Source organism: Triticum aestivum, chromosome 4B (assembly GCF_018294505.1).
Source record: "Triticum aestivum cultivar Chinese Spring chromosome 4B, IWGSC CS RefSeq v2.1, whole genome shotgun sequence".
NCBI classification, from domain to species: domain Eukaryota; kingdom Viridiplantae; phylum Streptophyta; class Magnoliopsida; order Poales; family Poaceae; genus Triticum; species Triticum aestivum.
In genome coordinates this window covers 107,750,250-107,768,244 of record NC_057804.1, presented here as the reverse complement: position 1 = coordinate 107,768,244, position 17,995 = coordinate 107,750,250, and the positions used below count along the sequence as shown (strand labels likewise).

The 17,995-nt window shown below is 45.3% G+C and overlaps 1 protein-coding gene across 1 annotated transcript; it reads right to left on the bottom strand.

Annotated features, from left to right (window-relative positions):
* Positions 1–7,114: 7,114 nt before the first annotated feature.
* Positions 7,115–9,075, bottom strand: LOC123090010 (uncharacterized). The gene is made up of 2 exons (XM_044511506.1): positions 9,066–9,075; positions 7,115–8,670 (listed from the first exon to the last, which is right to left on the bottom strand). Exons 1-2 carry the CDS (start codon positions 9,073–9,075, stop codon positions 7,355–7,357), a joined length of 1,326 nt encoding a protein of 441 aa, XP_044367441.1. The 3' UTR covers positions 7,115–7,354.
* Positions 9,076–17,995: the final 8,920 nt, after the last annotated feature.

The window sequence follows — 17,995 nt, the reverse complement described above, 5'->3', positions numbered from 1 at the left end:
AAAGTACACTTTCAGCGTGCTTTCGATTCTCAAATGGTTCGGAATACACAAATTTAGACCGAGTATCAGATGAATTTCCAAGTGAAACTGAAGAGAGCGACAATCACATTGCAACCAATTTGCATCCACCCCCCAAAAGTGGAGCTCCTAATATTTACATAAATTAATACAGAAGTCTTCAGACCTATGAAACTAAAAAAACAATCAAATCAAACATGCTTGAATCTAAAAAGAAATCGATGCATGACCTGACCGTCCCACGAACTCGTGGGGAAGAAGATGGTGGGTGTGGGGCAGCTGAGGAGGGGGTCGTGGAAAAAGGAGAGGGACACGGGAGCTTATTACTCGCTAGAATTGGGGGACCACTTGTTTTTTGTGGCTTTTTGCTCGTGGGTGGGAGGAGGCGGCGCGCGAGCCAGGTGGCACCTAGTTGGGGATGGATTTCCTAGTATGGATGGGAGGGGGGACAAAAACTTACCGAATCGACCAATCCGCTCGGGATCACTAGCGAGCCCATGGCTGCTCGCTAGACATGTCTAAGAATCTTATTTGTCTTGGAGTATAAATGCAAAGGTGGTAGCTTCTGGTTGGCTAGCAAAGTAGCAAAGCTCGGGTAGAAAATTGTTTCGCATATCTCATGCTCGTCACCTTTTTTAAGAGAGGTCAAAATCACATACCGAATACCAATTTCAAATGTATATACGCAACACCACCCGAATCCAACCGATGGACACAATAGCTCGGAATCCAAAAGATGGACAGTAGCTAAGCACGGAGAATAGTTTTTGTATTATTAGCTTGAAGCATGCCCTGCATGGGTGTACGGAAAAGCCACGTGATTACCAAGTACAATCTACTCCCTCTGTGTCATAATATAAAAACGTTTTTGACACTACATTAGTGTCAAAACGCTCTTATATTATGAGACGGAGGGAGTAGATACCAAGGAAAACCCGTCAGATTGAACATCCGTGGCTTCTGTAGGTTAAGGGCTAAACAAATGCTTCTCAACTGATGAACAGAACCCTCAAAGATTGCTGGCACATAGTTTCAAGCAGATAACATTTTGTATCAGTTGCGGATCAAACTCTAGTTACAGGCAGAATGATATACACCCTGCCTCCGTTGGTCTTACAATTTCAAAAAAATTGATTATCTTCTCTATTGCAGTTGCCCAGCACGTTAATTGTAAGCAATTTTCACGTGATGCACTCTCTGCGCATGAACTGTGTACCTATTTTGAAAGCATGAATGGTGTTCCACTTTCATCTAAGTTTTCAGTTTAAATATCAAACAGGAGGACCTACGTGTGGAGACAGTGTTTTTTGTCCTGCTTTTAAATTGCACACAAAGCACGGTTACTAAACATTACTTAGCCAACTACAGAACTTCCATCCAGAATCCAATTTACTTCCCTTCCATATTTCTTGTAAAAATTCTGAATCCCATTCCCTTACCCATCAGCCAAGCCTGTAGTATTATTATGGACAAACGAAACAATGCTTCCATGAATGAAGTATAAGGGTGTGGCTAGGAAACATCTAGATGTGACATAACTATGTCACATCTAAGCATGACATCACACAACATCAGCAAAAAACAATTAAAAATATATTTTGTACAAATCTTGAAGCCCCTAATTATGTGATGAACTACTTAGATGTGACATTTTTAAAAAACATCTAGATGTGAATCAGTCATTCTGATGAAGAAAACCCGGGGAGTAACAGGAAAATGATAAAAGATAAATTTTGAGCTGTACATCTGGAGTGGTACACAATCAAGCTGGTAGCTTTTATATTATATATATGCAAACTGTCTCAGTGTCGAAGCAAATAGCATCATGAAAATAAATACTAATCAGGCGAAAGTTCATGTCAAATAATAGCATGGGAATATCGTAAACTTATGTGATGGTTCTCTTGATCAAATAAGATACCAAAGATGATAGGTTTTACATTAATTTCTGCAAATTATATGACTGTAGTTGTAGCATTCGGAAAAGGACCATCTTAACCATTGTACGTCAGCTGAGAAGCATGACAATTGCGAACCATTTGGATGGAAATTTATGTTAGTCGAGAATGACAAGTTTAGTTGACAAGCATGGCAAATCCGCCCGAGTTTGTTTTTTTTTTTGCCAGGATTTGCCGTGCTTCCAAACTAAATTTGCCATATAAATTCCCGTGATAATCATTTGATTTGTCATTCCATTTGAGCGAACTTAAGAAAATATCAAAGTTTACAGAATTAAATACAGTGGCCAAGTAGGTAAACGGAGATTTTGTCTTGTGGACCCAGAGTACACTTTCAGCGTGCTTTCGATTCTCAAATGGTTCAGAATACACAAATTTAGACCGAATATCACATGAATTTCCCAGAGAAACTGAAGAGAGCGACAATCACATTGCAAGCAATTTGCATCCACCTCCCTAAAGTGGAACTCCTAATATTTACATAAATTAATACTGACATCTTCAGACCTACGAATGAAACTAAAAAAATCAATCAAATCAAACATGCCCAAATCTACCTCGCAAAAAAAAACATGCCCAAATCTAAAAAGAAATCCAGGCATGACCTGACCGTCCCACGAACTCGTGGGGAAGATGGTGGGTGTGGGGCAGCTGACGAGGGGGTCGTGGAAAAAGGAGAGGGACGCGGGAACTTAGTACTCGCTAGAATTGGGGGACCACTTGCTTTTTGCTTGTGGGTCGGGGGAGGGGGAGGCGGCGCGCGAGCCAGGTGGCACCTAGCCGGGGGTGGGTTTCCTAATATGGATTGTGGGGGGGGGGGGGGGGGGGGGGGGGGACAAAAGCTTACCGAATCGAGCAATCCGCTCAGGATCACTAGCGAGCCAATGGGTGCTCGCTAAACGTGTCTAAGAATCTTATTTGTCTTGGAGCATAATGCATAGGTGGTAGCCTCTAGTTGGCTAGCAAAGTAGCATGACTCGGGTAGAAAAATGTTTCGCATATCTCATGCTCGTCACCTTTTTTATGGGAGGTCAAAATCACACACTGGATACCAATTTCAGCCGTATATATGCAACACCACCCAAATCCAACCGATGGACACAATAGCTCGGAATCCAAAATATGAACAGTAGCTAAGCGAGTAGAATAGTTCTCGTATTATCAGCTTGAAGCATGGGTGTACGGAAAAGCCACATGATTACCAAGTACAATCTACTCCCTCTGTGTCATAATATAAAACCGTTTTTGACACTACACTAGTATCAAAACACTTTCATATTATGAGATGGAGGGAGTAGATACCAAGGAAAACACGTCAGATTGAACATCTGTGGCTTCTAAAAGTTTCAGTGTCTCTTTACAAACAATTTGAGTTAAGGGCAAAACAAATGCTTCTCAACTGATAAACAGAACTTCTCAAAGATTGTTGGCACATAGTTTCAAGCAGATAACATTTTGTATCAGTAGCAAATCAAACTATAGTTACCAGCAAAATGATATCCACCCTGTCTCCGTTAGTCAAAGATCTTTCGGAATGCCAACTGTTTTTTGCTCAGAAAGTTTACAATTTCAAAAAATTTGATTAGTTTCTCTATTGCAGTTGCCCCAGCACGTTAATTGTAAGCAATTTTGACATTATGCACTCTCTGCGTATGAACTGTATACCTATTTTGGAAGCATGTATGGTGTTCCACTTTCATCTAAGTTTTCAGTCTAAATATCAAACAGGAGGACCTGTGTGTGGAAACAATGTTTTTTTGTCCTGCTTTTAAATTGCACACAAAGCACGGTTACTAAACATTACTTAGCCAACTACAGAACTTCCATCCAGAATCCAATTTACTTCCCTTCCATATTTCTTGTAAAAATTCTGAATCCCATCCCCTTACCCATCAGCCAAGCCTGTAGTATTATTATGGACAAAAGAAGCAATGCTTCCATGAATGAAGTAAGGGTGTGGCTAGGACTCATCTAGATGTGACATAACTATGTCACATCTTAAGCATGACATCACACACCATCAGCAAAAAACAATTAAAAAAATATTTTGTACAAATCTTGAAGCCTCTAATTATGTGATGAACTACTTAGATGTGACATTCATAAAAAACATCTAGATGTAAATTAGTCATTCTGATGAAGAAAACCCGGGGAGTAACAGGAAAATGATAAAAGATAAATTTTGAGCCGTACATCCGGAGTGGTACATAATCAAGCTGGTAGCTTTTATATTATATATATGCAAACTGTCTCAGTGTCGAAGCAAATAGCATCATGAAAATAAATACCAATCAGGCGAAAGTTCATGTCAAATAATAGCATGGGAATATTGTAGACTTATGTGATGGTTCTCTTGATCAAATAAGATACCAAAGATGATAGGTTTTACATTAATTTCTGCAAATTATATGACTGTAGTTGTAGCATTCGGAAAAGGACCATCTTAACCATTGTACGTCAGCTGAGAAGCATGACAATTGCGAACCATTTGCATGGAAATTTATGTTAGTTGAGAATGACAAGTTTAGTTGACAAGCATGGCAAATCCGCCCGAGTTCGTTTTTTTTTTTTGCCGAGATTTGCCGTGCTTCCAAACTAATTTGCCATATAAATATTCCCGTAATAATCATTTGATTCGTCATTCCATTCAAGCGAACTTAAGAAAATATCAAAGTTTACAAAATTAAATACAGTGGCTGAGTAGGTAAACGGAGATTTTGTCTTGTGGACGCCAGAGTACACTTTCACCGTGCTTTCGATTCTCAAATGGTTCAGAATACACAAATTTAGACCGAATATCACATGAATTTCCCAGAGAAACTGAAGAGAGCGACAATCACATTGCAAGCAATTTGCATCCACCTCCCTAAAGTGGAACTCCTCATATTTACATAAATTAATACTGACATCTTTAGACCTACGAATGAAACTAAAAAAATCAATTAAATCAAACATGCCCAAATCTACCTCGCAAAAAAAACAACATGCCCAAATCTAAAAAGAAATACATGCATGACCTAAGCGTCCCACAAACTCGTGGGGAAGATGGTGGGTGTGGAGCAGCTGACGAGGGGGTCGCGGAAAAAGGAGAGGGACGCGGGAACTTAGTACTCGCTAGAATTGGGGGACCACTTGCTTTTTGCTCGTGGGTGGGGGGAGGGGGAGGCGGCGCGCGAGCCAGGTGGCACCTAGCCGGGGGTGGGTTTCCTAATATGGATTGGGAGGGGGGGGGAGGGGGACAAAAACTTACCGAATCGAGGAATCCGCTCAGGATCAGTAGCGAGCCAATGGCTGCTCGTTAGATGTGTTTAAGAATCTTATTTGTCTTGAGCATAATGCATAGGTGGTAGCCTCTGGTTGGCTAGCAAAGTAGCATGACTCGGGTAGAAAAATGTTTTGCATATCTCATGCTCGTCACCTTTTTTAAGGAAGGTCAAAATCACACACTAGATACTAATTTCAGCCGTATATACGCAACGCCACCCAAAACCAACCGATGAACACAATAGCTAGGAATCCAAAAGATGGACAGTAGCTAAGCGCGTAGAATAGTTCTCGTATTATCAGCTTGAAGCATGGGTGTACGGAAAAGCCACATGATTACCAAGTACAATCTACTCCCTCTGTGTCATAATATAAAACCGGTTTTGACACTACACTAGTGTCAAAACACTTCTATATTACGAGATGGAGGGAATAGATACCAAGGAAAACACGTCAGATTGAACATCTGTGGCTTCTAAAAGTTTCAGTGTCTCTCTACAAACAATTTGAGTTAAGGGCTAAACAAATGCTTCTCAACTTATGAACAGAACCTCTCAGAGATTGTTGGCACATAGTTTCAAGCAGATAACATTTTGTATCAGTAACAAATCAAACAATAGTTACAGGCCAAATGATATCCACCCTGTCTCCGTTGGTCAAAGATCTTTCGGAATGCCAACTGTTTTTTGCTCAGGAAGTTTACAATTTCAAAAAATTCGAATAGTTTCTCCATTGCAGTTGCCCCAGCACGTTAATTGTAAGCAATTTTGACATTATGCACTCTCTGCGTATGAACTGTATACCGATTTTGGAAGCATGTATGGTGTTCCACTTTCATCTAAGTTTTCAGTTTAAATATCAAACAGGAGGACCTACGTGTGGAAACAATGTTTTTTTTGTCCTGCTCTCAAATTGCACACACAGCTCGGTTACTAAACATTACTTAGCCAACTATAGAACTTCCATCCAGAATCCAATTTACTTCCCTTCCATATTTCTTGGAAAGATTCTGAATCTCATATCCGTACCCATCAGCCAAGCCTGTATTATTTGGGACAAAAGAAGTAATATTACACTGCTTCCATGAATGAAGTAAACCCGGGGAGTAATAGGAAAATGATAAAGATAAATTTTGAGTCATAAATTTCACATCTGGAGCTGTACACAGACAAAGCTGGTACCTTCTATACTACATATGCAAAATATCTCACTGTCGAAGCAAATGGCATTATGAAACTAAATACCAATCAGAAATTTCATGTCAAATAATAGCATCGGAATATCATAAACTTATAGTGGTTCTCTTAGTAGAATAAGATACCAAAGCTGATAGCTTTCACATTAATTTCTGCAAATAGCATTCGGAAAAGTATCATCTTATACAATTGTGAACGATTTGCATAGAAATTTATGTGGCCGAGGATGACAAGTTTAGTTAACTATTCAGATTTTTGCCATTATTTGCCGTGCTTTCAAACTAAATTATATTTACCACCCATGGGATAATATAAATTCCCAGAAAAAAAAACATTCAATTTGCCATCCCCTCCCAGCTAACTTAAGAAAATAGACGGAGATTTTGCCATGTAGACGTCAGGGTACGCTTTTAGCATGCTTTAGATTCTCAAATGCCTCAGAATCAGAAATGCTAGACATACAAAGATTTACACGCTTTTACACGCTCCTTCCATCTAACAACCAATCACAAACCTCTCTCCCCCTGATTTTCAGGGGGGTGGGCCGCCCCGCTCACCTATTGACTAATCAAGATTAACCATCCTGTAAAAGCCTGTAAATCGTTTGTACGTGTAGCATTGCCGCCTCAGAATACACAAATTTAGAACGAATATCACATGAATTTTTCCAAGCGAAACTGAAGAGAGCGACAGTCACATTGCAACCAAGTTGCATCCACCCACCTGAAGGGGAGCTGCTAATATTTACATAAATTACTACTGACATCTTACCTCTGAATGAAACTAATTAAGAAATCAATCGAATCAAACATGCCCGAATCTAAAAAGCAATCTATCCATGACCTGACCGCCCGACGAAATCGGACGAATCGAATTTGCAGCTAACTGATACATGACATGCATGTCATGCGGTGCTAGCTACCTTTCATATTTACAGACTCGAAGGAGTAGTTTGTCATCCGCGTCCGGACTCACCTGCACCTCGGGAGACATCACCTTCAACTTCTTCTTCCGATCCCTGATTCTTTCCACGTTCTTGTGGCGGTTAGAGTGCTCGAGGCTGCTGAAATCGGGGCTCGTCGACGGGCGGTACTCAGGGAATAGCTTACCCATCTTGTACCGGATGCCGCATGCGTTGCACAGCGTGCCGCTCCCGGCCGGCCCGGTCCGCCATTGCGGTGTGTCCTCCACGCGGCAGTGGGTGCAAATCTTACCTTCCGTTTTCTTCTGCTGCCGCCCGGCCCGGCGTGGACCACCATTGCCGCGGCGGCCGTTCTTGCAGTGGCTGAGCACGTAGTCTTTGTCTTTGTCGTCGTTGGCAATGCTGTCACCGTGACAGTCGTAGGCTGGGGCCGACATGAGCTCGGGCGGGAGAGCCAAAGACCAGGACGGGTAGGCGGCGCGCCTGCGGACGGCCCGTCGGTGGTGCGGCTTCCTCGGCAAATTCCAACGCAGGTCCTCATCCTCGGAGGCAGGCTCCCGCGGCGCCTCGGTCCCGCCGGGTGTGGGCGAGAGGCTGCGGGTCCCGGACGCGGTGGACGACGAAGTTGTCGTCGTGCTGCACGACAGCGAGCGCGCTCGCGCCGGCGGCAACCCCTCCGGCTTACTGTCGAACACGTAGAACGCGCTCCTCTTCCGGCCGCCGGGGGCGCCGGCGTCAGAGAGAGACAGAGGTCCCTCCTCCGCCGGCGAACTGAGGTCCGCGTCGGCCTTCATGCCCGCCAGCGAACCCCCGGGGTAGTCTTTGCCGTCGCCGACGGGGCCCCGCGGCGGCAGGGAGCCCAGCCCGAGGCCCTCCAAGAAGCCGTCGTCGAGCATGGACACGTAGCCTATGACCGTCTCTAGCGGGTCGTCCGGCCAGCACAGGCCGCCGTCCGGGCAGAGGTCGAGGTCGGCGTCGGCGCCGTCGACGTCGGCGGGAGGGGCGTCATTGAGGAGGGAGGCGTACGGCGTGGGGTTCGGCATACGGCGGCGGCTAGGGTTCCGTGTCGCCTGGGTGGCTAACAGCCAACGAGTATGAAACGGAGGAGAAACGGAAACGAAACCAAGGCGAAAATATCCCTTTGTAGACTCGGGTCGCCAGACGCTAGAAGCTTCGCCGCGTGAGCCGTGACGCTTCCTCCCCCATTCATCTTGAGCCACGTCACTAGTTGTGCTCCGTTTCGTTTCCTTGTAGATGGGCCTCGTACGTGGGCCGGCCTCCTGCTTATTGCCTTCAGGAGGGAGCCCAAACTCTATACGAGGAATTGTGGTGTGACAGAGTTTCAATCATTCATTGTAGTGTTTTAATGCTTTGATTTGCAAGCTGGGATAATCTTTTCTAAATGCTTATTGGTGCAGCTGCATTATCTGGTCGCAGCTAGCGCATCATGTCTCTTTTGGCAAGCATTCAGTGTAGGGGAGAGAAAACAACACACGGTCTAATAGCTGTCAATAATACTAGACAAAATGGCGCGCTCCGTCGCACCCAACTATAGCCGCACCCACCATATGTGATTTTAGGTGTGCTTGGGTCAAGCAGCATCAATGACAAATGCCAATGCACAAGCTCAATAAATCAATACATTACTGGTAATATGTAATACGGTGGGAAAAATCCTAGCGGGGTACATTCAAGACAGGAAAGAACTGGCGAGCATATCCGCTTAACACACATGACTCTCAAAGGATGTGAGCCACACACCGTGATGGAGGGCATCGTCCAGTCGTCTGATCAGAAGTCTATTCAAAACGTGGGCAGAGGCGGTGAGGCGGTCAAGCACATGCGCAGTGGGCCACAGTTCCCATTACGTTTAGCACAACGACAACAAGCAGACATCAGTGCATCGGCAACAAGACAAAGTCGACTGCCTAGACACTGGTGGAAAAAGGGCCTTTGGTCGCGGTTCGCAACTGTCATTAGTCGCGGTTGCGCAACCGCGACCAAATAGGCGCGACTAAAGCCCCCCCCCTTTAGTCGCGGTTGCTTAAGAACCGCGACTAAAGGCCCGTCCACGTGGGCGCCAGGCGGCCGTCGGGGCGGAGGACCTTTAGCCGCGGTTCTTCTGGCCAACCGCGACTAAAGGCCGCCGCAGGTTTAGGGTTTTAGCCCCCCTTCCTAAACCTGTTTTCTGTTTAATTTGTATTGTTTTATTTCTTTTATGCTTTATTTTAATTTTGAAGGAGTTTCACATATTCTACGGTACTACATACATGCATATGAATGTACAATTTCAAACAAATTTGAAATTAGAACCAAAAAGAATTCAAGAGGAATATACAATATATATTCAATATCATCGGATGACCATATACAATTTTGAACAAGTTTCCATACATAATTTAATGCATATAAAGTTCTACATCCTCGTAATGGTGTTCTCCTTTAGGATGGAGGACTTCCCTCCTGAACCATCCAGCTAGTTCCTCTTGAAGTGGTCGGAAGCGAGCTTCTGGACTAAGCATCATCCGGAGGTTATTCCTCTGAGCATTGGTATCACTCGGAACCCGCTCAGAGGTGTATCTCTGGATCATCTCACAGACATAGTATCCACATAGATTGGTCCCCGCTGGCTGAATATCCTCACCATTCTTAGCCTTTGACCTTTTGAATTCTAGCTCTTTTTTGAATTCACCGACCTTTGTATCTACGAACCGTCTCCAAATCCTACGAGGCAAAGAAAATTAAATGAACAAGAGAGTTATTAGTTACTTGATATTAGGAAATGAACGAAATAGGCTGATCGATATAGAGCGCAAATGAATGAAAATAATTACTTCTGCAGCATTCTTCTCATGCCGCCCCAAAGCTTTGGATCCTTATTCAGAGAGTCGTGGACGAGACATTCTGAGGTGTCAACTTTAATTACTAGCAGAATCCAGTGGAACCTGCGGACACGATACATGCACAGTACGTCATGCATAACTCATCGATTAGCCGGCCACATACCATGCATGGAGTAAACAAAAGAGAATGTGCTCAAGACAGAAACACTCACCCAAAATGGTAAGGAAATAGAATATCACTTTTGAGTTCCTGCTTTGTAAGAAACTGCCACAGGTCTGCCTCCATGTCGGCGGGGTGATGCTCCAACACATATCCATTAACGATGTGTGGGTCAATGAACCCAACATCATGGATGTTCCTTACTCTGCATTCCTTAATCTTCATTCTGCATGTATAATAGCGGACACAACAATATAGTTAGGACATATATATAGTGCAGGCAATATGAACGAGATGGGGTAGAAATAAATCACTTACAGAACGTAGCAACTGATGATAGATTTGTCGAGCTCGTGCAGATTGAAAAGCTGGAACAATTCACTCAGATGAATTTGTACATAGTAATGTTTGAAGTGATGCTCATATCTAACTTCCGCATAAATATATTCTTTGGCGTTTTTATTTTTTATGTAACCCTTGTACCATTTCAGCAGACCTTTCATTTGTGGAGGTAGATCCTCTTCCTGCGCAGGCTCGACGAGAGGCCCATTCTTCACATATGTAATTACTACCTCCTTCACTGGCGCCTCATCAAGGCCTAACAGTTCACGAAGAGTAATACCTAAGTTGGCCGCTTGTTCTCTGGCACTCGTTACAGTCAATCCATGTGCTGCCGCAGCTGCTATGATATCGGGGTCATCCGGACCGGCGGCTTTCACTATAAGCGGGGCAATCGATTGTTTACTTTGTTCCCCGAGCTGGGCAACTCGTTTCCCGCTTTTTTTACTTTCTAATTCCGTTTTCTCGGCCTCCTCCAAGGCTTTGTTCTCCTGGTTCTCCGCCCGCTCTTTCTTCTCCTTCAACATGAGTGCCTGCCTACGAAGTTCACGTGCATAGTCGTCAGGCAGATTCTTCACGGTTTGGGACGGTGTGCTCAAAAATGACTTAGCCCACTTCTTTTGCTCATCAGAAAATACTGGCTTGGGCTCGGGCTCTCTTTTCTTCTTGCAGTCCGCCTTCCATTTCTCATGATCAGCAGCCGCGGCCGCGGCAGTTTCCTCGGCACTACGTTCCCAAGGCCTTGTGGGGAGAGGCTTCAGTGATGGCTCCGGTACCTTTGTGGTCTTAGGTAGATAAGGGTCCGGGTTAATAATCCAGGACTGCTTCTGCTTCTTTGCCGGAGGTGGATTGGGGGGCGGCGTCTGATCACCCGCCGGACGAGGACTGGGGGGCGGCGTCTGATCACCCGCCGGACGTTGTGGACTGGGGGGCGTCGGCTGACGTGACGGAGGTGTAGGTGAACCGCCACCACCACCACCACCGTAGGGGGGTGTACTTGTTGTCCTTGGCGCCTCGCCTGGAAACTTGATAAACTTCTTTTGCCATAGAATGAAATGGCGCTTGACATCTCCAAGTCTTTTCTCCCCTTCAGGTGTAGCAATGTCAATCTCCGGGTCCTCAAACCCTTGGACTATGTCCTCCACCGTGACACGAGCATAGCCATCTTGAATGGGGTTGTTGTGGTGGAGTGCTCCAGGTAAACATGGTAAAGCACTGCCGATGGCTACCTTCATTGACATGTTCCCGATAGGATAATACAGATGACATTCTTTCATCTCCTTTATATCGTCCACGGGGTAGCGAGGAGGCTCCGGTGCAGTAATTTCGACCACCAGAGGCTCCGGTGCAGTAATTTCGATCGTCGGTGCATCTGCACCAGCCGGTGGGGCCTCCGTGGAAGCCACACTGCTTCTCCGCTGCTGGCTTCTGAGATCCGCTGGATGATCTTCATGCTGCGCCCGAGCTGCATCTCTTTCGGCTACTAGTACACTCACGGTTTTCTTCATCACATCCATTTCCGATGCCAGCCGCGCCACAACATCTGCTTCCCGATCCATCTTTCTCTTCCGGCTTCTGTAACCGTACGGGTCATCGTTCTGGGGGAACCCTATTTTCCACGGAATGTGCCCCATGCCTCGTACACGTCCTCCGTGTTCAGGATTCCCGAGGGCTTTTGTCAGCGCGTCGTTCTCTCTGTTGAACTTGATCTTCCCCTCTTGAGCATCACTCATTGCGTCAATAAGGGCTTGGGTGGGTTTAATTATTTTGCCCCGGTAAACACACTTCCCTGTCTCCGGGTTCAGCGTTCCCCCATGCCCGTACCACCAGCTTTTGGCCCTTGGGTCCCATCCCTCCGTACCTAGACGGATTCCTCGCGCCCTCAGCTCGTTCTCCATCTTCTCCCACCTAGGCTCCCAAAGGCGATACCCTCCTGGCCCCATAATATGATTGTACTCCTTCTTAGCCGCATTTTCCTTATTTTTTTCGATATTTGAATGAACTGCTCCGATTTCTTTTGCTTCACAAATTCTGGCCAATCATGTTTCAGTTTCTCATATTGTCCTTTGAAATCCGGAGTCTTGTTCTGCTTGACAAAGTCATGGGCTAGATTTTGCTTGAATTTCCGGAATGCGTCGGCCATCTTATGAAGAGCGAACTGTTTGACTAGCCTCCTCCTCTCCTTGTTTTCCTCAATCTTGTTACCCTCCTCATCGAATTTGTTGTATTCCGGAGGTAGAACGAAATGTTCCATAAGCTTCTTGAAGCAATCTTTTTTTGTTCTCTTATCGACAAAAGTGAAACCAGCAATTCGTGCCTTCTTTGGCTTATTCCACTCCTGGACGGTGATCGAGACGTTGTCTCTAACAACGGCTCCGCATTGGTTGACAAACTTGGTGGCGTTCTTGCGGGGCTCCAGCGGCCTGCCGGTTGCACTGTCGACAACCTCGATGGTGCATGTTTCTCCTTGTTTCATCGTCTTGGTTGCGCCACGCTTTGACGACGTACTCGATTGTTTCGACGATCCGGCCGAGGGCTAAAATAAGAAAGAGAGTCGCGCGCGTTAGTACACACATATTTATTCAAATCAGTTAGTTTGTATCACCAGAGGCTCAATGTATATATATACCTCGGCGCCGGAGGTGGTTGCTACTTCCATTTGAAGATCGTCGTTTATCGACGTTTGTTCGGCATCATCTTGCTGACGGCGCCCTTCATCTTCACCGTCAAGGTTCAGATAAGAAGAGATATCATCTTCTTCTTGTCCGGTCGGCACATATAGAATATCGCCGTTTATGATGCCGAACATATGTGCTTCACCGTCCGGATCATAGTTGTCCATAATCGGGTCAGCTCTATCGTCCGCCATTATGTCAGTCCTGAAAACATGTAGTAAAAACAAATTAATTAAGTGAAGAAGGGGGCGGTGGCGGTGGCGGTGGCGAAAGGGCGGTGGCAAAAGGAGGGGCGAGGAAGGGGTGGGAGAGGGTGTCGCGGTAGAGCGCGAGACGGGGCGGCAGACGACGGCGTCACGGAGAGGGAGGCGAGGACAACACACATGTATAACCCTCGCCGCCCCCTCTCGATCCCAAAAAAAAACACCGCGCGCATCGCCGCCCCCCTCGCCGCCCCCTCTCCGTATATGCGCGGGGTCGTGTACATTTTTTTAAAGCGGGATCGTTGTACATTGACGCGCGGGGTCGTTGTATATATTGATTATCAAGTTTTACTTTTTTTGTTGTTAATTATCAAGTTTTATATACGTTTTTTTGTTAATTATCAAAATTTATGGTTTTTTTGTTAATTATCAAGTTTTAAGTTATTTTACCGTTTTTGTTAAACTAATTAACTAGTTAAAATTAAAAAGAACAAAAAAAAGAAAAAATTCCGGTGGCCCGCGGCGCCCCTCTCTCTCTCCACGATCTCGCTCTCTGTCTGAGACCGGTGGCCCGTGCGCGCGCGGCAGTACCGAGGCCGGCCGGCGGCGTTGAGGGCGGGCGAGCGAGGCGGCGCGCGGCCGACGAGGGCGAGCGAGGCGGCGCGCGGCCGACAAGGGCGAGCGAGGCGGCGCGCGGCAAACATACGGCGGGCGACGGCGGGCGGCGTCGAGGGCGAGGGCGACGGCGGGCGGCGTCGAGGGCGACGGCGGGCGGCGTCGAGGGCGAGGGCGACGGCGGGCGGCGTCGAGGGCGAGGGCGACGGCGGCAGGCCTTCGGCGCGGTGTTGAATCGGAGAAGACGAGAAAGGGTTCGGGCCCTTGTATTTATAGCCCCCCCCCTTTAGTCGCGGTTGGGGAGGCGACCCGCGACTAAAGGGTAACCTTTAGTCGCGGTTGGGGAGGCGACCCGCGACTAAAGGGTAACCTTTAGTCGCGGTTGGCCAGACCAACCGCGACTAAAGGGTTTTTTGGCGGGTTTTTGCGTTCCCGCGCGCAACGACCTTTAGTCGCGGTTGGCCAGGCCAACCGCGACTAAAGGTATTTTTCAAAATATTTTTTCTTTTTCAAAATCTTAAAAATACAAATAATATATCAAAAAATTCAGAAAAATAAAACTAATTCAATTCAATATGTTAAAAACACAAATATTATATCAAAAAATTCAGAAAAATAAAACTAATTCAATTCAAAATTCTAAAAATACAAATAATATATCAAAAAATTAAGAAAAATAAAACTAATTCAATTCAAAATGTTAAAAATACAAATAATATATCAAAAAATTCAGAAAAATAAAACTAATTCAATTCAATATGTTAAAAACACAAATATTATATCAAAAAATTCAGAAAAATAAAACTAATTCAATTCAAAATTCTAAAAATACAAATAATATATCAAAAAATTAAGAAAAATAAAACTAATTCAATTCAAAATGTTAAAAATACAAATAATATATCAAAAAATTCAGAAAAATAAAACTAATTCATCAGTGGTATCTCAAATCATTCGAAAATGGACACCAAACACATCACGGGTAATATAATTCACATGATCCATTCAACAAAGTTTGGTACAATAAATTATTACACATCATTTCTTCCCTTGTGTCCCTGCTTGCTTACGATTGTGCCGTATCCATGGAGCATCCTCATCATTTAACTTAATGCTTGGGTCGGTGTTCACTTTGAAGGGCGGAATTTTAGCAAACATATTATAATCTTCTGACATGTCTGTCTTGTCCTCCACTCCCACGATGTTTCTTTTCCCTGAAAGAACAATGTGGCGCTTTGGATCATCGCATGATGTACTGATCGTTTTCTTATCTTTCCGTTTCCTCGGTTTGCTACTCATGTCCTTCACATAGAAAACCTGAGCGACATCTTTCGCTAGGACGAATGGTTCGTCAAGGTAACCAAGATTGTTGAAATCCACCATTGTCATTCCGTATTGCTGGTCCACCTTTACCCCACCTCCTGTTAGCTTGAACCATTTGCACCGGAACAAAGGGACCTTAAAGGAGGGTCCATAGTCAAGTTCCCATATCTCCTCTATGTAACCATAATATGTGACCTTTTGCCCATTCTCGGTTGCTGCATCAAAGCGGACACCACTGTTTTGGTTGGTGCTCTTTTTATCTTGGGCGATCGTGTAAAATGTATTCCCATTTATCTCGTACCCTTGGAAAGTCGTTATAGTCGAAGATGGTGTCTTGGCCAACATGTACAGCTGATCTACAACATCATTGTCATTCATTAAATGTTTTCTCAACCAACTGCCGAAAGTCTCCATGTGGGCCTTCCTAATCCAGGATTCAGGCTTCCCCGGGTTGTCCGAGCGTAAAATATTCTTGTGTTTCTCAAAGTACGGAGCCACCAAGCTGGAATTGGTCAGTACAGTGTGGTGTGCTTCAGTCAGAGAATGGCCGTCCATACATATCGTTGATTTCCTTCCGATCGTGCCTTTTCCACTTAGTCTCCCCTCGTGCCGCGATCGAGGAAGACCAATCGGCTTAAGGTCAGGAACAAAGTCAACACAAAACTCAATTACCTCCTCATTTCCATAGCCCTTGGCGATGCTTCCTTCTGGCCTAGCACGGTTACGAACATATTTCTTTAATACTCCCATGAACCTCTCGAAGGGGAACATATTGTGTAGAAATACAGGACCGAGAATGAAAATCTCTTCGACTAGGTGAACCAAGAGGTGCGTCATAATATTGAAGAAGGATGGCGGGAACACCAACTCGAAACTGACAAGACATTGGATCACATCGTTCTGTAACCGTGGTAGAACTTCTGGATTGATTACCTTCTGAGAGATTGCATTGAGGAATGCACATAGCTTCACAATGGCTACTCGAACATTTTCCGGCAGGAGCCCCCTCAAAGCAATCGGAAGCAATTGCGTCATAATCACGTGGCAGTCGTGAGACTTCAGGTTTTGGAACTTTTTCTCCGCCATGTTTATTATTCCCTTTATATTGGACGAGAATCCAGACGGGACCTTCATACTGCTCAGGCATTCAAAAAAGATGACCTTCTCTTCTTTGGTCAGAGCGTAGCTGGCACGACCTTGAAACCATTCCGGATGCCGGTCATCAGGGTCTTTCAAACGTTGCTGGTCCTGCCGTGCTTCCTTTGTATCATTTGTCTTCCCATACACGCCCAAGAAGCTTAGGAGGTTCACGCAAATATTCTTCGTAACGTGCATCACGTCGATTGCAGAGCGGACTTCTAGGACTTTCCAATATTCTAGCTCCCAGAATATAGATTTCTTCTTCCACATGGCTGCGTGCCCGTCAGCTCCCTTCGGAACTGATTGTCCGCCAGGACCCTTTCCAAAGATGACTTTCAAATCCTTGACCATATCAAATACCTCAGCACCAGTGCGTTCCGCAGGCTTCGGCCGGTGATCTGCCTTGCCGTTGTAATGCTTGCCTTTCTTTCTTACTGGATGAATTTTCGGAAGAAATCGACGATGCCCAAGGTACACGTTCTTCTTACAATTTGGCAAATGTACACTTTCAGTCTCATGTAAGCAGTGCGTGCATGCATTGTATCCCTTATTTGACAGTCCCGAAAGGTTACTAAGAGCAGGCCAATCGTTGATGGTTACGAAAAGCAACGCTCGTAGGTTAAATTCCTCTTTTTTGTGCTCATCCCACACACGGACACCAGGTCTGCCCCACAGCTGTAAAAGTTCATCAACTAATGGCCTTAGGTACACATCGATGTCGTTGCCGGGTTGCTTCGGACCTTGGATGAGCACTGGCATCATAATGAACTTCCGCTTCATGCACAACCAAGGAGGAAGGTTGTAGATGCATAGAGTCACGGGCCAGGTGCTATGGCTGGAGCTCTGGTCGCCAAAAGGATTCATGCCATCTGTACTTAGACCAAATCTTATGTTCCTTGCGTCAGCTGCAAAATCTTTGAACTCTCTGTCGATCTTTCTCCATTGCGTTCCATCTGCGGTGTGTCTCAACTCCCCGTCCGACTTACGGTCCTCTTTGTGCCATCGCAACAACTTGGCATGCTCTTTGTTCCTGAACAGACGTTTCAACCGTGGTATTATAGGAGCATACCACATCACCTTGGCGGGAACCCTCTTCCTGGGTTTCTCGCCCTCAACATCGTCACCAGGGTCATCGCCTCTGATCTTATAACGCAATGCAGTGCATACCGGGCATTCATTCAAATTCTCGTATTCACCGCGGTAGAGGATGCAGTCGTTGATGCATGCATGTATCTTCAGAACCTCTAAACCTAGAGGGCAGACAACCTTCTTTGCTTCGTACGTACTGGCGGGCAACTCGTTATTCTTTGGAAACATATTCTTCAACATTTTCAGCAAG